Here is a 20,759-nt window from a genome sequence, read left to right as displayed (position 1 = left end):
TTTAATTTTGTAGAGACTAAAAATATAGATTTAAAATTTTATAGAAAAAAAACATTTTTTTTATAGAGAGTTGTTCGTCTCACCAACTCGACCCAATCCAAAGGGACTTTTGACAAATTTAAGTTTAAGAAATTAGACCTGACATATTTTGAGGACGAGTTTGAATTAAATTTTGAAATAATTATGAAGATAAATGATAAATGATACTTGTACAATATATTGTATAATAATGGCTGATTGACCATTGTGGTGTTGTTTTAAAAATATTTTACGTAAATGGGACTGTTTTGTAATTAATTATACATTTGGGCTGTTTGCAACGGTGTCGCTATGACCTATAGCAATACCTATGACACGTGGCTTTTTTTTTGTTACTGGGTTGGGCTGGAATGAGCTACACTGGCAGATGATAAACACACTTCCACTCTCATATAAACACCTCCTTTTTAAAAAAATATATATAAAATGTCTAAATTACCTTTAAAATAAAATAAAATTCTTAAATTTACACCTCCTTCCCCGCACCCCACACCCCCCTTCCCCGCACCCTCACACCCCCCTTCCACAAGATTCCTGGCAAACGCGGTGGCTCCATCCCCGTCCGTTTTCTCTCTCTTTCAATTACGCCTTTCCTTTCTCTTCCCTTAATCACTAACATCAGGCTTCAAAATCTCAGGTGAAACAGGGTTAGGCCCTCTTGCCGAAAATGATGCCACCACAGGAGCTGGCCTTACACCAAGCCTAGTCCCTTTGAACACAATTGTAGCGGTCGCTGGCGACCGCGAATTCCCAATGTACCTCCGGATTTCGTCGTCGCTGGTGGCACCGACCGAAGTGGCGGGCAACGCGTGGCAATCAGCCACCAATCCTTCACCATCAAACACACCATTGGCCAAAATCATGCCAACCCCTCCATTTTTTTTCACCTCCGCACCCTTCGCAGTCCTTGAATTAATGCCTCTATCACACACAACAATTTTCCCCTTCACAAGCTTGGGATCCAAGGAACCTTCTAAACAAAGTGAAGATGAATAACCATCACCACCACCAAATTGTTCTACACCAACATACACGATTGGGTACATTCGACTCGGAGTTAAACCCGGTCCATCGTAGATGCCAACCCCAGGTACAATTTTACCATTTCCAAGCTTCACATCCGCCAGAAAATCCCTATCCATGGTCCCGGCGCCGACAGTGGTCACCCACGGCACCACATTGGTCACCGTAAGCCCGCCGGGGCAACCGTTTCTGGCGGAGGCGGAGACAAAAACGCCGTTAGAGGGCGCGCCGAAGGCGCCAATAGCAATCACATCAAGGTGGTAGGGAACCACCATGCCGCCGACGCTCAATGACGCCACGTCGATGCCGTCTGCGACAGCGACATCAAACGCGGCGAGGATGTCGGAGTCGAAGCAGCCGCTGCTCCAGCATACCTTGTACATGGCGAGGTGCCACCGCATTCGCCGGGAATCTGGTGGAAGGGGGGTGTGAGGGTGCGGGGAAGGGGGGTGTGAGTGTGCGGAGAAGGGGGTGTGGGGTGCGGGGGTGGGGGTGTAAATTTAAGAATTTTATTTTATTTTAAGGATAATTTATACATTTTATATATTTTTTTTTAAAAAAGGAGGTGTGTTTATATGAGAGTGGAGGTGTGTTTATCATCTGCCCTAAAGTCGCTATAGGCTCGGTCACCATATTTGATGGACTACCAAAAGTAATGTGGCCCATAGCGACACTGTGTAGGAAAAGATAAAAAAAAAAATAATAGAAATATAAAATAAAAATAAAAAGTTGAAATATTTATTTTATATTTGTAAAAATAAAATTGTTTTTTAAAAACATATTTTAAAATTAAATTATATGATTTTTTTAAAAGAGGCGCTATGGGCCATAGCGACACCATGTCGCTATGGGCCATAGCGCCAAGCCTTTTGTATTTTTTTGTTTTTTTGCAAATATTAACGTTTTCTTTTAAAATTTTGGTTTTTATATTTTTAATTAAAAGTACACAAATTAAAGAATTTAATTAAATTTATATTATTATATGTAAATTTAAAAAAAATTGAGGAAAAAATAAGTAAATAAAATAAAAGGAAAAAACTGGAAAATTAGGTGTCGCTATGGGCAACGACACCATTCTCGTATATTATTTATTTTACTTATTTTGTAAATATTAACATTTTATTTTAAAAACTTGTTTTTTATATTTTAAATTAAATAAGTACAAAAATAAACAAATTTAATTAAAATTATATTTTCAGTATTTTGTTTAAAATAATAAAATTTATATTTTCAGTAATTTGTTTATAAATTTAATTAAAAATAATTAATTGTGTAGTTTAAAGAAAATTTATTGTTTATGTGTATTAATAATTTTTTTATATGTTAATTTGAAAAAAAGTGAGCAAAAAATAAGTAATTAAACAAAAGAAATAAAAAAGGAAAAATAGGAGTTGTTATGGGCAGTATCACCTTTTTTAATTTTTTTGTTTTACAAATATTTACATTTTATTATATTTTTCTGTAATTTTTTTATTTATATATTTTTTTATATAATTTTTATTTTATATATTTATGGTTCAGTTTATTTATTTTTCATTTTATGTATTTAAATATTTAAGTGAGTGGCGCTATGGCCTATAGCGACTTTATTTTATTATTATTTTTTTATAGAAAATTTATTTACTTATATTATATAAATTATTTATAATATATATTTCATTAATTGTTTTTTCAGTGTTTAATATTTAATATATTTTATGTTTTTTAGATTTATTTGAATTAATTGAAAAAAAAAACATGCACAGAAATAAGTATAAATTTTTTTTATAACATTAAAAAAAATGATGTCGCTATGGTCCATAACGACTCTATGTTGCTATGGCCCAAAATGACTATTGCAGTATATATACCCCTCTTGCCAGTTCCGTTTTGTTCACATTTGAAATCATCATTTGAAATCATTTATATACACCTCCTACCAGTTACGTTTTGCTCTGATTGAAATTTGTGAGTAAAATTTTGTTGTTGTTAAAATATAAATTATAGCTATTTGTACTATTTTTTTTTTGCAGATATTATGGATCAAATTATTGCTTATATTCACTGGAAAGATGTATAAAGGTTCTCAATGTGTAACATTTGATGGACCAAGAAAAGGAATGTATATTAAACGAGGTATAACTTTGGATATATTAAAGAGAAGGATTCACAATAAATTTGGTCTTAAGTCAAATCAAGTGATATTATTTATAAGTTACAGATTTTTAGTTTCACAAGATGATAACAACATATATTCTTCATTGGAATTGAGTGACAATGATGATGTACAATGCATGATAGAAGCATTTTAGAGCTAGAATGTGATGCCAATAATGGAATTATATGCTGAAATAGGTATGCAAGAATCTTCAACTTTTTCATTAGAAAATTTGTCAATTGAACGATCACCTTTGATCACAAGAGACGAAGATGAAAATGAAGAAGCAGATGAAGACTATCATGTTTCATTATCATATGAAAGCATTGATGAATCCAATGAAGATGAAATTGATGATTGTGAACCATCTGATAATGAGGTGGAGCCGGATGTTATTGTTAATAGTCCAATGGTTGAACAATTTCAATTTATCCATCTCTGAAGGTAACATCTGAAAATTAAATTTGTCAATAATTTGTTATTTGTTTAAAAAAAATTGTTGAAATTGATTTTATTGAAATTACTAAATTCATTATTATTAAAATAGGTAGAAGTCAATTTTGGGGTAATTTACCCCACTACACTAACATCAATTGGAATCATCCAGATGAAGAAGATATCCCAGGGATGGATCTGCGTAATACTTGGTCAATTGGCCAAGATTTATATGTGGGGTTGGAGTTTGAGAATAAAGATGCGGTTAAAAATGCAGTAAAACAAAATGTAATGAGAATGCATCAAAGTTTTTATGTGGTTGAGTCGAAAAAGACCAAGTGGGTTGTTAGATGTCCAAATGCACATGATGAATGTGGATGGTACATGAGAGCCATTGAGTCAAAGAAATCTGATAAGTCGAAAGTGACTCAGTGGGGTGGACGTCATACGTGTTTGAACATGTCTTTGTCACAAGTTCATAATAAGTTAAATTCTGAGTTAATTGCATCATTTATACAAGGTAAGTTCTGCAAAGTTTATAGTTTATATTAATAATAATTTATCTTACTCATTACTAATATTTAATATGTAGGAATGGTTAACCAAGATCCAGCAATCAAGATTAGCCTTATCCAAGAGAGAATAACATCTCAAATTGGGTTTAAAATATCTTATAGAAAGGCTTGGATGGCCAAACAAAAAGCAATTGTTAAAATTTTTGGAGATTGGGAAGAATCGTATGCTTATTTACATCGATGGCTCCAATACATGAAAGAAATTGCTCCAAGGTCATTTTATGATCTGTGTCATGATGAGTTTTTTGTTGGTAATCGTTGTGATCGTGGTTACCCGTCAATTTCATAGATTATTTTGGACATTCAAGCCGCGTTGTGATGCATTTAATTTTTGTAAACCCTTGATACAAGTTGATGGCACTCATCTATATGGCAAGTACCGAGGTACATTGCTCATTGCTACAACACAAGATGGTAATAACAACGTTTTTCCTCTTGCATTTGCTGTGGTTGAAGGAGAAACATTACTTGCGTGGTCGTAGTTCTTGTTTCATTTGCGTTTACACGTTACAAATAAATAAGGAATATGTTTAATTTCTGATCGACATCGTAGCATTAAATCGGCCATTGACAATGAGACACTTGATTGGAGACCGCCAAATGCATATCACAAGTACTGCATTAGGCACATTGCAAATAATTTTAATAATCAATTCAAGGATGTGAAACTAAAACAACAGCTTGTGAAGTTAGGTAAGAAAGCTTATTTTAAATTATTTAATCATTTCAAAATTTTTATTGTGCATTAATTATAATTTTTATGCAGGGTATACACTATGTAGACACATTTTTGATCGCAATTTGCAAAAGTTTTGTGAATCTAGCCCTGATGTTGAAAGGTGGATAGGAGGGATATCAAAAGACAAATGGAGCATGGCATATGATGCAGATGGTCGAAGATATGGTCACATGACAACAAATTTGTCTGAATGTGTTAATAAGGTTTTAAAGGATTGTAGAAATCTCCCTATCACTACATTAGTTCGGTCGACTTATACCAGGTGCGCTGAGTATTTTAGTAATCGTGGTAGTCGCGCTTTAGCCGATGTTTCATCCAGGAAAGTTTTCGTTTCAAAGTTGGTTGAAGCTTTGCAAAAAAATCAAGAAGAGGCTTGTTCCCACCAATTTTGTAGATATGACATTCAATCTTCAAAATTTGAGGTTGAAGAGGCATTTGATCCAATAACACAAACAGGAGGTAAGAAATGGGTAGTAAATTTAAAGGAACGATACTGTCAATGCGGAAAGTTTACAGCATTTCATTATCCTTGTTCTCATGTTATAGCTGCATGTGGTGTTGTTAGCATTGATTACTACCAGTTTATAGATCCTATTTATACCAGTGATTATGTTTTAAAAGCATACTCTGGTCCGTGGAAACCAATCGGAAATGAAGACTTAATCCTTCCGAGTAATGAGGATTGGATACTTGTCCTAGATCCAACGGGCGACCAAAATCAACAAGAATTAGAAACGAAATGGATAGGGTTGAAAGCTCACAACGACGACCAAAATGTAGCATATGCAAACAAGAAGGTCACAATAGGCGCAATTGTCCGTCTAACTCTAATAATCAGTCTATAAGTTTTGAGGATGTTTTGCGTTTTTCAAAGATAATGTAATTACTAATGTCTATTCATGACGGTCATTGTCAAAGATAATGTAATTACTAATGTCTATTCATAATTATACAATGTCTACTCATCATCGTCTTCCTGATCTTCCTCATAATCTTCTGCTTGCCGCTGGTCGTCATGATGATGCCCTCTAACAGTACCAGGAGTTAGAATACACCGTCGTGGCTGTTCCTTTGCTGCCCTTTGAGGATTTCTTCGAACACGTAATTGTTCTGGCTGTGATGGTGGATGACTAGCCTCCGTAGAAAATTGTGGACGCAAATCAACACCTGTAACGTCAAATTTAACACATAAATTATAAATATTCATAATAAGTATAAGAAGAAAAGAATAACAAAATAATTAAATATGATACGACCTGATGTATAAGCATGATTGATATAATCATGATCATATGGAATATGAAAAGGTGCTTCCTGACTCTATTGTGTGGCATCCTGTGGTAGACTTGGATGTGGAGTTATTATAGGGGATTGTCTAAAAATATCATCCATCATTTTTTATGACATAACGGGTTTCGGTGATGAATTTAAACCAAGTGACTCACAGATATGTGTTGTTGTCATCGAAACTGATGTCTCAAAACCTGGTGGGCATGGTGGTGTGTACCAATATGTACATTGGGATTGAGATGGATAATTGGGCTCTTGAGAAGGAATATAATATAAGCCTGATGCTCTGTCTGGAAATGTAAGGTACGTGTGATTCATAGCCTCAATTGCCGTTCTTCGTCGAGATAAACCTACAGCTTCCCTAGACTGTGGAGGAACGTTGAAAGCCCCCAAGTCATATGAATCAGAGGGAGGGGGTGCTTCTTCAACTGACTCAACGAAACGTGCAACATAGTCATCAGATATCGATAATAATCGATAGTTTGCTCTGAGACAGATTCCAGTGAAAAGTCTGCCCTGCCATTAGGAGATGTCAAGTATGCCAAACATTCTATTACGTCTCCCTACATATAGAAGAAATCATAAAATTAGTTTACAACTTTATAATCTAACAAAATAATATATTAAAATATGAGTTGTAATATGCACATACCACAATTGAGTCTTTAATTTCACCGGGATCAATGTACAACTTCCCTTTTCTACGATACCACCTCATGTATTCTGAATTTGGACCTAATAGTCCAACTTATGGAGGAGTAGGTGCAAAGTGGTATGCATATCGATTGGCCCAATGCTCAAGTGCTGGACTTAATATTGTAGCCCAATTATCATCAGCCTTTCCGCGCAGGGTCAACGCATGCACATGAGCAGGAGTCAGCGGAGGATTTGGAATTGGTTGTTGGCAACCAAATTGCCTCATGACACTATCTGGCTGATGCCATTCACAAATACATAGGGAAAGTAACGGGATTACAGAACCCCAAATACGAATTCCCTGTGTGCAGTCCTCGGGCATCTGTTCAAAAGGCGGATATGGTTGCCAAATAATCTGTAAATAAATTTTTTTAATTAGTTTATATTAAAATACTAATAAGTTACATAATGAATTTTTAAAACTGTTAAAATTTGAATTACTTACAAATTTTCTGGTCAAACGGTCAAAGAATTTGCAATAAAATTTAATATCATCGCTCATACTTATTTTAGTGGCTGTGTTCGACCACCTGTAATCAAAATGTAAACAATTAAATTCTCTAAAACTTATTGAATAATTATAAAAATGTTAATATTTGAATTTGATCATACCTTAAACTAATAGGACTGCCTGGAGGAATAGGTGGGAATGGTGAAGAGAGAATGCTTGGGAATCGTTCCCATGCCCATAACTGCAATAAAAGTGTAAACCCACCACAACTTGGCGTTTTGTAATCAGTAGAGTTGCATAAATTGCGATACAAACATCCAAGCACAGCTGCACCTCATGCACATGTCTTAATAGTTTGAAAGTCACCTAAAAATGCCAACCACCTTAATGAGACATAGCTTGAAGATCTATTAGGAACAAGAAGTCCTCCTAGAAAAGTAATATCCAAGCTCTAGCATAAGGAAGCAATTGATGTAGATCATTGATGTCATATGCAATGTCATTAAAGTTTGTTGCCAACCAAGATAACTTAACGCGATGTCCTTTAATTTTTGACTGAGGTGGAACAATCCCTAAAAAATCGTGAGCTGCATAAAATAAAACAAATTATTTACCGATAATTAATATTATAAAGAACAATTAGTATAACTTTAAAATTAACTTAAAGTAAAGTTATTTTAGTACCTAATCCCAATATATTAGTACTGCCTCGAGTTAACACTGATTCACCGTCAACTGGAAGACCAACAAGCATACCAACATCTTGAAGAGTAATTGTGCATTCTTTGAATGGCATGTGAAAATGTGTGTTTCTGGTCTCCATCGTTCTACCAAAGCCGTTAACAAATCAGGACTAACTTTGATATAACTTACACGAGCAATCCATCCAAATCCTGCTTGCTCTAATAACGGAACTATTTGGTGTGGAACTCCTTCAATTCTGGTGCGCGTTGGAGCAACACGTCGTGCTATTAATCTCCTATCATTTTCTCTATTCCAAACATGTTGTGAAACATGTATATTTTGCAATGTCAATAAATCATCCTCAATGGGTCCACATGTCACACGCATACCTGTAGAAGATGATGTCATCTATAACAAAATATAACAACACATTATTTCATAATTTTAATTAATTTTAACAACAAAATAAACTATAATATAAATATTTTCCATTTTTTTAGGACATATAATTTTTTTAACACTAATTTTAAACCATTATAAAATATTAATATCTATCATTTAAATATTATGATAACACTAATTTTAAAACATTATATAAAATATAAATAAACTAATATAAAAAATTGTAATATAACACTAACAACCTTAAAAGAAATTATAAATATAAATAAATTACAGATTAAAATTATTAAATTTACAAGTTAAATACAATTATTTCTGAAATTAATTATTTAACATGATATAGCCCTCACCATATTTATTACCAATTTTTTTAAAATGATTTTAATTAATTAAATTTAATTTGGACTAATTATATAAGTTAATTTCATAATACATTTTAGCATTTTTAATATCTGATATAACACTAACAAATGTAAAATAAAATATAAATATAACTAAATTACAAATAATCATATTCAAAATTTTATAATTTAAATACAATTATTTATTAAATTAATTTATAACGAGTTTAAAATCATTACAGAAAATTAAAAACATTATATAAATATAACTAAATTATACAGAATCAAATTAAAAAATAAAGAATTTAAATAAATTTATATATTAAATAAATAAATTAAAATGATATAGCCTATAGCGACTTTACAATCATTACAGGAAAAAAATATAAATATAACTAAATAAATTAAACAGAATTAAATTAAATAAATTTAAAATTTAAATAAAATTATTTTTTAAATAAATTATTTAAAATGGTATAGGCTATAGCGACTTCACAATCATTACAGAAAAAAATATACTTATAACTAAATAATTACACAGAATCAAATTATAAAATCTAAAATTTAAATAAAATCAATTTTTAGATAATTTATTTAAAATGATATAGTCTATAGCGACTTTATAATAATTACAGAAAAAAAATTATATAAATATAACTAATTAAATTACAGAAACTAAAAAAATAGAAAATACCTAAAACAGAAAATACCTCTGCGTATATCCCAAAAAAACAGAAATAACCTGAAATAATAATTAAAATATATAAAAGTTACATAGAATTTAAAAATAAAAAATAAATTATAATTAAATTAAAGACATAATAAAAAAACGCATACCTGATTCTCGGAGATTTGTGGGGGAGAGAAAGGGGGGACCAGCATCAGGTTAAAATCCCTTAGAACATCTCCAATGGGGGTTGCTTATAAGCAACTCCCATTGTAGATGCTCTTATATATAGGGGTGTTTTTTTTTTACTGTTAAACGCCACGTGTCAAGCTACCATTGGATAAATCCGCGGTAAATTGACACGTGGCTAGCGTCATTAATTTTTTTCAACCACTACTAGTGTCGCTATGGCCTATAGCGACATTGTGTCGCTATAACCCATAACGCCACTATTTTTTACGTTTTTTTTTTAATTATTAACTTAATTTATTTTTTTAAAATTTTATTTTATATTATGAATTAAATATAAATTTTTATTTATAAACTTATCTTTTCTGTAATTTATTTATTTTATTTATATATATATATATATATTTTTTTTCCCTTTTTATGTCTTTAAATATTTATGAAAGTGGCGCTATGGCCTATAGCGACTTTGTGTCGCTATAGGCCATAGCGCCACTAGTTTTTACGTTTTTTTTTAATTATTTACTTAATTTATATTTTTCACATTTTAATTTATATTATGAATTTAATATAAATCTATATTTATATATAAATCTTTTCTATAATTTCTTTATTTTATATATATATATTTTTCTTTTTATGTATTTTAATATTTAAATAAGTGGCGCTATGCCCTATAGCGACATTGTGTCGCTATATGCTATAGCGACCTCCTTTTTCATTTTTTTAAAGTATTTACTTATATTTTATTTTTATTTTTATTTTATATTAAACATGAGGCGCTGTAGGCTATAACAACTTCATTCAAGCCGTTTTGTGTCGTCATAGGCTGTAGCGACATTGCAAATATGGCTTTCATGGCTTCTTTGGAGTTAAAAAAATCCACGTGTCAATGGTGTCGCTATGGCCCATAGCGACACCACTGAAAAATGCCCCAAAGGTGTATATAGTTTGAAAACAGCCCCATTTACGTAAATAGTTTGGGAAAGTGCCCCAAATTGGTCAATCAGCCCCCTTTTTCTTCTTATTGAAGAAAAACTTCTTTTTGTCCTCCTCGAGGTTGGGACATTCTGACTTGAAATGTCCAAGCTTTTGGTACTTGTAGCACACAACTGGACTTTTATCTTTAGAGTCTTTGTTGAACTTTCAGTTGAAGTTCCTTTGCCTTGCTTCAAATTTCTTCTTCCATATGGTGTGGATTTTCGTTGAGATAAAGGATATCTCATCCTTATTCGAGCCTTCTTAAAATTTTACATTTGATGGCTCTTCAACTTGTGGAGCTTTAGATGCCAAGACTTTGGAGTTCTTTTGCACTTCCGATGCTATAGATTTGTTCCTCCTTTGACCAACATCTTTAAGCTCCAACTGATGCACCTTAAGGGTTCCAAGGAACTCTACAAGAGGTAGGAATTTTAGATATTTGGACAACCTTAGATTTATAACCTGAAATCTCCAATGTCTAGGCAAATCTCGTAGAATTTTAGTAACATGATCATAATTATCACAAGTTTTGCTAAGAGATCTTAGGTTATTAATGATGGTTTGAAATCTATTGAACATCCAAGAGACTCATTTTCATCCATTTTAAACAGTTCATACTGATGCACAAGGATATTGATTTTAAAAGTTGTGAAGTTCCCTTATAAGTTAGAGATAACTTGCCCCACATCTCTTTTACGGACTTTCAACTATGAACTTTCTCATACTCATTCAGTTAATGTGCAATGAAGTTACAAGCTTTAGAGTTAAGAAAATATAAAGTTTTCTACTCATCTTACCACATTGATTTGGGAAGATCTATCCATCCTCACTTTTAGGTAGGAAGTTTCCATTCTCTATAACGTCTCACAGGTCAATATGATAGGCATCAAAGAATTTTATCATATTTCGTTTTCAGTTGTCATAGTTCTGGCCTTTAAATAAGGGTGGCTTGTTCACAACATGACCTTTATTACTTTTCAAGGATTTTTTCCTTTGCAATGTTAGATACTTAATCCTAGAGGCTGGACTTTGATACCAATTGAAATTCACAAAGTAACACACAAGAAAGGAGGTTTAATTATGTGTTTAAAATACTTTTTTTTCAAACATGTTAGTAAGCATGTTGTTAAACAATGTAGGCACAAGTGGATAATGTATAGAGCAAAGGAAAGAGAGAATCATACAAGAATTACATAAAACTTAAGAGCTACATTCAGTACTTTCTTAAACAAAAAGAATTCACTACTTGACAAGAGTACAACACCAAGAATTACCACTAAGGTTGTCAAACTCGAGAGTCTACACAAACTCGTGGAGCTCTAGTAAACTCGACTTGTAGACTCGTAAAAGTCTACCTAATATTAAAAAATATTAAAAAACATGAACACACACAATATAATATCACTAATTCAACATTCTAAGTCTGAAATAAGTCAAATAACAACAATAAAATGTCATAATACAAATCTTAACCATACATGAACAACCGAAAGTCCAACATACATGAAGAAAAGCTCGTCGAAAATTGCAGGGACGATGTCGAAAGCTACAACGACGACGGTGGGCGGATAGAATGAAGTCGGACGATGTTGTTTTTGTATGCGGCGGAGGGAGAGAGATCGAAGAACGCAGCAGAGGCAAAGTGTTATTTTCGTATGCGGCAGAGGGAGAGAGATCGAAGAAAATAGAGAGGGGATTAGAAACCCTCTCTGAAACAACTTGCAATTTTGAGCAAGTCTACCCGAGTCTATCAAAAACCAATTTTATTCGCGAGTTAACCAGTTTTGCTACCCTAGACTCTTAAACTCGTACGAGTCTACGAGTTAACTCACGAGTTTGACAACCATGATAACCACTTCTCTAGGCTTGCAAATTGTCAATTACAACCATGTACTAAACTTCTAAAGTATTCTAAGCTATCAAGCCTTTTCAAGCTGACCAACGCACAAAGCTTAATGATTGTACAATTAACCTAGTGGGGTAAGATATCGACATTACAAAGACTAGGATCTTTCAACACTCGCTAACTCAAAAGTCATAAAGAGTTTCAAGGATCGTCTATTACGAGCATCTACTCAAAATAGCTTGAGTTAGGTATATATGATAACTTGAACTCATAAAAAAATTGTGAGGACTATGATTCATCTAGGAAAGAGAACTTTGCTATAGCTGAATTATGCAGGCTAATTGTGCACTCTACCATATTTGATTATTTTTCCTTTTGGATTTACCTAAAAAGGTAATGCCAAAGCATGTTCACTACATAATACAAAAAAATTGTCACTATTCTTCTTTAAAGAATGTGTATTTGCTAATGGCACAAAACTCATAAGTAAAAATATATTCATTTACAAAAATGAGATCATTACATAAGGCATATCATTCGAAACCAACACTTAGCACCAAAACAATAGATATATACTAGACACTTGGTTGTGTGTGGACCACTAGATGGTCTTATATAAAAACGTTGACTAGACAACTTGTTTTTCTGTTTTAAGCTATCAAAATCTTCATTTTATCAAGACTTTTTATGATGGAAACATGCCAAGGCTAAGAAAACCAAGAGGTGATATATTAAAAGAACCAAGAGGAATGAGATGATTTTGAAGACCTTTCATATGTTTGTAAATATAATAGTTACTTGTATAAGTTTATTTTGCCTTTGTTTTAGTGAGGCACTTTATTTCCTTTTATAGACTATTGTATTATGAATTTAGAGTAGGTTCTTTGGAGACTTTTACTTCATTTGATCTTGTATTAAGGGTCACTCTTTTTCCATTTTTTAGTAGTAGAAGTGAGGTGACAATTAGCAAGGTCTAAGGGTGTAACTAGTAAATGGGCCAAAGTTGGGCCTAGGCCAAATTTTACATATTAGGTTTGTTTTGTTTCATATTTTTTAAGGAATTGATTTAGCTAGGTCTCACCATCATTTGGTGAACCTAACTAAACTAAATCCATGATTTTTGAATTGGACTTAGTATGGAACCAAGCCCATGGCCGCCCACCCTCTCCTTGGCTGAATTTGCTTGTTTCTCTTAGCACCTTGAGGAAGCTTATGCTACAAGCTTCTAACTTAGCTTGCTTCCCAATCAAGCTAAGATAGAAGCTTGCTCCACAGGCTTCCTGAACTAAGGTGAATGGTCAAGCTAAGACAAGCATGGTTCACTTGAACCATGGTTAAGCTTAGCTTGCTCCACAAGCTACCTACTTCTATAAATTCCTAAACCTCACTCTTGTACTCACTTTTGAAACTCTCTCCCTTAGGAAACCTTCACAAAGGACTTTCTCCTTTGTGCCTTGGTTTCTCTTTTCTTCTTCTTCAAGAAGAAATCGAATCACAAGTGTGGCTTCTAAACAAGCTTTGGAGCTTGTCTTGCTTCCGCATTTTCACCATTGAAGAACCTCTAAGAGCTAGATTGGACGCATGGATGGAGCTTGAGGAAGAACAACAATCACTTCACCAAGTCTATTCCATCACTTTAGCATAACTTTTGAATACCTATTATTATCATTAAAATCTTAGGAGATATAAAACTTCTATGTCTTTGGTTCCATCATTTTTATTTTATTTTATTTTTTATATTTTCATATTTACACAATCACATAGATTTCTATTCCTTACATCATTGTCCATATGTAGTAGGTTTTAATCTTCTATAATTTTTTTTTGTAATTTGCTTAATAATCACAAAAATTTTGGAATAGTAGGGAATTTTAACTAGTATGGATTAAAACCTAATACACATGGTTGATGACATACATTGAGTAGTAATCTAATATGGTTGTTTAAGTATGAAGATATAAAAAGTATTTCGCCAAATTTCATGAATTATAAACAAATCTCTATCAAAGAGACTAAATTACATAAAAAGATTAAGGACCTTATTATAGTTTTTTTAGTTTAAGAGCCTAATTAATTTTTTTAAAAAAAGTTTAGGACCAAAATATATATTAAATATTAATTAAAATATGTATCTATTTTTATGTTATAAATGTTTAAATTTAATAGGGGTGTTCACGATTCAAGTTGGTTCGAGTTTGAGTCAAAATCTATCAAACCAATTAAATTTAATTAGTTTGGATTTTATAATTTTTGTTGCTTAACCTGAACCAAAGCAACCTAATATGATCATATTGGTTCAATTTGGGTTAGGTCATCGAATATCCAATTAAATTTAATAAAAAAATAAAAAATGATTTTTTCTCCAAGTAAATTTTATTTCCAACATTAACTAAATTGATTGATTGTAAAATATTAACTAAATTGACATAATTGTGATATAGTTCCTTGTCTTACTCTACATAAAGATTTCAAATGCACTATACTGCAAAAAGATGACATGTCAATATATTGCAATATAGTTTCTTTTGATTTCTTTGAGTCTTTGAGAAAAGGAATGAAAAATTCTACATATTGTAACAAAAAAAACGTCTTAAAAAAAATCAAGACACATATATGTTAATTGTTAACCAAATTTTTTAAAAATAAATTAATTGGTTTGGTTTGAATTTTAAATATATAAATTCGATACCCAAATCAATTAATGTTGGATTTATCTGAATAAAACAAAATTTGAACCAATTTAATTAGTTCAACTTGAATTGTTGGATTGATTTAATCTTATGAGCACTCATATATTTTAAAATGTTTATATATAAAAGTTTATATTTATTGTTTTGCTTGATGACCTTGAAATGTGAAGATGGGCCTTTGTGAGAGCAAGGTACATCCAAATTGAAAGTTGGCACCTTTAATAAATACAAATGATTAGACTCAAACTGGCCTTGCAACTTTCAAGTTACATTGCTTGAAAAGTTGCATATTTGTTATCTCTTTGACAAATATACCAAATCGTATAAATAATTTAATGATAAGTATGAGTATCATCTTCTAATGAATTTGCACAATACTTGGCAGAAATCACTAATTATACTAAATTAAACTATCAGGAATGAAAATATTAATTGATTGCGGAAGATAAAGTGCTTAAACAAAGACAAATGTTTTAAGAAATCCTTTTGGTTTTTTACGAACACTTAGAAAGCAAAAATTTATTTTAACACAATAAAGAAATATGTTGGAGTTTAACTTCATCAAACTATCTTCTCATGTTTAAAAACAAGTTTTAATCCAATTATAAGTTCAAAAATTATCATTCGACTCACATATATACTCAAACCTTAATTCCTTACAAGTTAAATTTTAAGCTTCTTAATTAAGTGATCAATTTCTTGCATAACTTAACCAAGAATCCAACTTTAGGAACAAAAGCTTATGAATGACTAGTAACATTTACTCTATTCTTAGAAGTAAACGTTATTAGCTGATCTATTTCAGTTTTAAGGTTCACAACCATTTTTCAATCACTTTAAATCTACAAAATCAAGTTAAGAGAGATCAAACTATAACAACCATTAGGCAAAGAAGATAGAGTAATAATATCGAATAGCAAATGAGATTAATAACTTAAAATGTTAATATGAGAATAAGTATGGTTACATCAAACCCTAACAAGGGTGAACTTAACTACACATAGACAAGGGGCACAACAAAAATGGTGAAAAAAGCAAAAAAAAAAACTTGATCTTGAAGACATGAGAGTCCTCCAGTCGTCACATATACACTATAAGAAATATTTCCTAGTTATGTATTCTCGAATATACCTCACTTTTGTCATAAACCCTTTTGCCTCTTCTCAATAATGACATGTCAGCATTTCTATCATTAAACATAGATATCCACGCTTAGCATGAGACAGGAAACAAGAAATGGACCTCTGGTGTAACACCCCGAATTTTTCTACTAATACTACGAATAATTATTATTTATTTTTTTATTTATGAAGATTATTTTCTTATAATTATTTTGATTAATTAAATGGGTTTGATTGAATTTTTAAAGGTTTTTAATAATAATAATTTTAATTATGATATTTTGTTATAATTATTATTTGATGAAAATCATGTTTTAAATTATATTGATATTTTATTTTAATTTGATATATATATATATGTTATTTATTTATTTATTAATTAGTAATTCTGGATTTTCATAGCCCCGGAACGGGCCGTTCCAATTTGGGAACGGGCCGTTCCAACTCAAGTATGCATGGGTAAAATTTCAACCGAGAACGGGCCGTTCCACTTTGGGAACGGGCCGTTCCGGATGTAGTTTTAAAGAACAAATTATTGACTCAGAACGGGCCGTTCTGATTTTGGAACGGGCCGTTCTGGGAGAGACTTTTCTACATGTTCTATGTGCCCAGAACGGGCCATTCCGGATTCAGAATGGGCCGTTTTGGCCAAATTTTTATGCCTATAAATGCGTTCCAACACTCCAGAAAAATGCATTTTTTCACTTTTGACCTTTTTCTTCTACACTTTCTGGAGACCAAGGGGAACTCGGAGGAGGAGATCCTGCTTCAGTTTCAACCCCTGTTTATCGAGGTAAGGGAGGAGTGAGAAACCTCGCTTTAGGTGTGGGATTGTATGCAGGGTAGTGGGATTAGCCCCCAATCCTATAATTGTTGCATGTCATATTTTTCTTGTATGTTCCAATTACTTAATTAATATGCGTGTATGAATAGAAACTCTGTTTAGGCTATGATTGTGGAATTTGGTGCTTTTATGGGTTCCTACGAGAAACCCTAAGGGAGTGCATTGGTGCTTGTATGAGTAAATTAATTGTGATAATAATTATATACGTGAATTGTCTTATTTTAAATGTTTATTGCATAAATTAGAACGCTCTATGGGTTCTTGAGAGAACCCTATGAGCAACAGGCAAAATAGGAATTGTAACACCCCGAATTTTTCTACTAATACTATGAATAATTATTATTTATTTGTGTATTTATGAAGATTATTACCTTATAATTATTTTGATTAATTAAATGGGTTTGATTGAATTTTTAAAGGTTTTAATAATAATCATTTATGAAAATTATTTTGTATAATATTATTAATTATGATATTTTGTTATAATTATTATTTGAAGAAAATCATGTTTTAAATTATATTGATATTTTATTTTAATTTGATATATATATATATATGTTATTTATTTATTCATTAATTAACAATCCTGGATTTTCATAGCTCTGGAACGGGCCGTTCCACTTTGGGAACGGGCCGTTCCAAATCAAGCATGCGTGGATAAAATTTTAACCCAGAACGGGCCATTCCACTTTGGGAATGGGCCGTTCCGGATGTGTTTTTAAAGGACATAGTCTTGACTCAGAACGGGCCGTTCTGGGTTTGGAACGGGCTGTTCTGGCAGAGATTTTTGTACATGTTCTATGTGCCCAGAACGGGCCGTTCCGGATTCAGAACGGGCCGTTCTGGTCGCGGCCTGATGCCTATAAATAGAGTGTTTTTCACTCTTTAAAATTCATTTCTTCATTTTCTAATTTTTTCCTCCTTCCTCTTTGAAGACGAAGGAGAACCTAGAGGGGGCGACCAACAAGATTCGGCTCCTGCTTATCGAGGTAAGGGGGGAGTGAGAAATCTTGCTCTGGGTGTGGAAATATATGTTGGGTAGTGGGATTGGCCCCCAATCCTATGTTTGCTGTATTTTTGTATGCTCATGTATGAGGGGTTTCTCCCAATTGTATCTGTTTTGCTTATTATTTTTCTTATATACAATTAATTGTATGATTTGAGATCTCTATGGGTTCTTGTGGAAAACCCTATGAGAAATAGGCAAAATATGAATATTTTCTGTTTTGATTTTTGATTGCTCTTTTGTATTCCTTGTTAAATGTAATGTGTAAGTATGTGATTAATTTTGAGAATAAATATGTTTTGATATGATTTATAGTGCTCTATGGGTTCCTGCGGGAAACCCTATGAGAAATAGGCAAAATATGAATATTTTCTGTTTTGATTTCTGATTGTTCTGTTATATTTCTTGTTTAATGAGATGTAAAAATATGTATTTAATTTTATAAATAAACGAGTTTTGATACAAATTAAAGTGCTCTGTGGAGGCTTTGTGAATATGATGAGATAATGTGAAATGTGATTGAGATATGAGATATGAAATGTGATAATGAAATATGATGACGAAATGTGATAATGTGAAATGACCATGGGAAATGATAATGTGATATGAGAATGCATAGAGTCTTGATTGACATGCATCATTTGCATAAGTGTTTTAAGGGTACGATATGGAATACACCGCCAGAGAAGGCCCCCTAGTGTAAAAGCTTTGGGGATTAGTCCTTGGGGATAGCTCGGTTTGGAAGTCCCAGTCTCGCCCATTGTGTGCATGAGATGTATCTTGTGCGACTTAGCTATCCCGACGAGACTCTGGTAGTATATCCTTCTAGTGAGAGTGCGTAGAGGGTGTGACGCAGCATGTACTCCTAGACTACTCTTCATGTATTGCTAGCGGCAATATGCCATGTGATGTTTTACTGGTGCCACATGCATGATAATATGTAGTCCGTGTCCATACTTATGCATTTTTAATGTTATATGATAAAGTGATGGTTTATGTCTTGGATGAGTGTGATGTTATTATTAATTTATCTATGTTATACTTGTTTTGTTTGTTTTTTGCTATTCGACATACATTTCTACATTGTGAGCCAAAGTGAGATGTTTCTCACTCCCTTTTCTCGTGTTGTTTTGCTTTGACTATTATACAGGTGATCATCAGCGTGAGGCTGAGGATGTTGGTGATGAAGCTTAGGCTTCTATGTTGGGTTTTGCTCTGATAGGACATGTGACATCGGGACATAGATAAGATTAGTTTAAGATGTTCTTATTAAATTATTTTGGAAAATTCAGTTTTATTTCTTTGTAATTTTATTGGCATGTTATTTGGATTAACTTTATGAATGTGAACTCTTTACCCTTACGTGGTTGGAAATTTGATTTTTATTGAAAAATTTTATTTTATTTTATTTAAAATTACTGTATATGTATGTTGGGGTAGAGGGTGTCACAGGAATATTTCTGTTTTGCCTTCTGTCTATTCTGTTATATTCCCTATTAAAGGAGATGTGTGAATGTGTGTTTAATTTTGAAAATAAACAATTTTTAATATGAATTAGAGTTCTCGGTGGGTTCTTGTGGGAACCCTATGAGAAATAGACATATTTATAATATTTTCTATTTTACCTTCTGATTGTTCTGTTGTATTCCTTGTTGTACGAGATGTATGAATATATGTTTACTTTCGCAAATAGATGAGTTCTGATATGAATAAAAGTGCTCTGTGAAGATTGTGAATATGATGTGATAATGCGAATGTGATGATGAAATGTAATGAGGAGATGTGATGATGAGATGTGTTGAGACATGATAATGTGATATGAGAATGAGACATGAAAATGTGATATGAGAAAAACATGGAGTCTTGATTGACATGCATCATATGCATAAATGTTTTTTTAAGGGTACGATATGGAATACACCGCCAGGGAAGGCCCCCTAGTGTAAAAGCTTTGGGAATTAGTCATTGGGGATAGCTCGGTTTGGAAGTCCCAGTCTCGCCCATTGTGTGCGTGGGATGTATCTTGCATGACTTAGCTATCCCAACGAGACTCTAGTAGTATATCCTTCTAGTGAGAGTGCGCAGAGGGTGTGACCCGACATGTACTCCTAGACTACTCTTCGTGTATTGCTAGCGGCAAGATGCCATGTGATGTTTTACTGGCGCCACATGCATGATAATATGTAGTCCGTGTCCATGTATGTGCATTCTTATTATTAAATGATGATAAATTACTATTTGTATGACTTGGATGATTGGATAAGCTATTGTTGTTGATTGATCTATGAGGTAACTGTGTTGTTTGTGTTTGGCTATCCGGTGTGTGTCCTACACCGTGATCCAGAGTGAGATGTTTCTCCCTCCCTTCTTTTGTGTTGTTTCTCTTGTTTGATATACAGGAGACCATCAGCAGCATGAGACTGAGGATGTGGATGATGGAGCTTAGGCTTCTATGTGGGATTTTGCTCTGATAGGACATGTGACATCGGGACATAGATAGAATTAGAATATGATGTTGTTTATGTTTTATTAATATATATATTTTTGGAAAATTCAATTTTTATTCTTTGTAATTTTATTTGCTATTTGGATTAAGGACATGAATG

At 32.5% G+C, this 20,759-nt stretch overlaps 2 protein-coding genes across 2 annotated transcripts; one reads left to right on the top strand and one right to left on the bottom strand.

The window, feature by feature from the left end:
- Window positions 1–644: 644 nt before the first annotated feature.
- On the bottom strand, window positions 645–1,463 carry LOC109815344 (subtilisin-like protease SBT1.5). The gene has a single exon (XM_020380053.2). It carries the CDS (start codon window positions 1,461–1,463, stop codon window positions 645–647), a length of 819 nt encoding a protein of 272 aa, XP_020235642.2.
- A 2,363-nt stretch (window positions 1,464–3,826) lies between these two features.
- On the top strand, window positions 3,827–5,793 carry LOC145954151 (uncharacterized). The gene is made up of 5 exons (XM_083067904.1): window positions 3,827–4,154; window positions 4,227–4,460; window positions 4,561–4,684; window positions 4,763–4,902; window positions 4,976–5,793. The coding sequence occupies exons 1-5, from the start codon at window positions 3,827–3,829 to the stop codon at window positions 5,791–5,793; spliced, it is 1,644 nt and encodes a 547-aa protein (XP_082924030.1).
- The last annotated feature ends 14,966 nt before the right edge of the window (window positions 5,794–20,759 follow it).

The sequence above is a fragment of the Cajanus cajan genome, chromosome 1, assembly GCF_000230855.2.
Source record: "Cajanus cajan strain Asha chromosome 1, NIPB_CcT2T_4, whole genome shotgun sequence".
NCBI classification, from domain to species: Eukaryota; Viridiplantae; Streptophyta; class Magnoliopsida; order Fabales; family Fabaceae; genus Cajanus; species Cajanus cajan.
Note: the sequence above shows the minus strand (reverse complement) of the source record. Positions and strands in the feature narration are given on the sequence as shown.

Excerpts from the sequence above, each read along its gene's own strand:
- LOC109815344 (XM_020380053.2), bottom strand. The coding sequence starts at position 1,463 with ATGCGGTGGCACCTCGCCATGTACAAGGTATGCTGGAGCAGCGGCTGC.
- LOC145954151 (XM_083067904.1), top strand. The coding sequence starts at position 3,827 with ATGGATCTGCGTAATACTTGGTCAATTGGCCAAGATTTATATGTGGGG. Across the intron at positions 4,685-4,762 it reads GGAGAAACATTACTTGCGTG|CATTAAATCGGCCATTGACA; the intron begins GTCGTAGTTCTT and ends TCGACATCGTAG. Across the intron at positions 4,903-4,975 it reads ACAACAGCTTGTGAAGTTAG|GGTATACACTATGTAGACAC; the intron begins GTAAGAAAGCTT and ends ATTTTTATGCAG.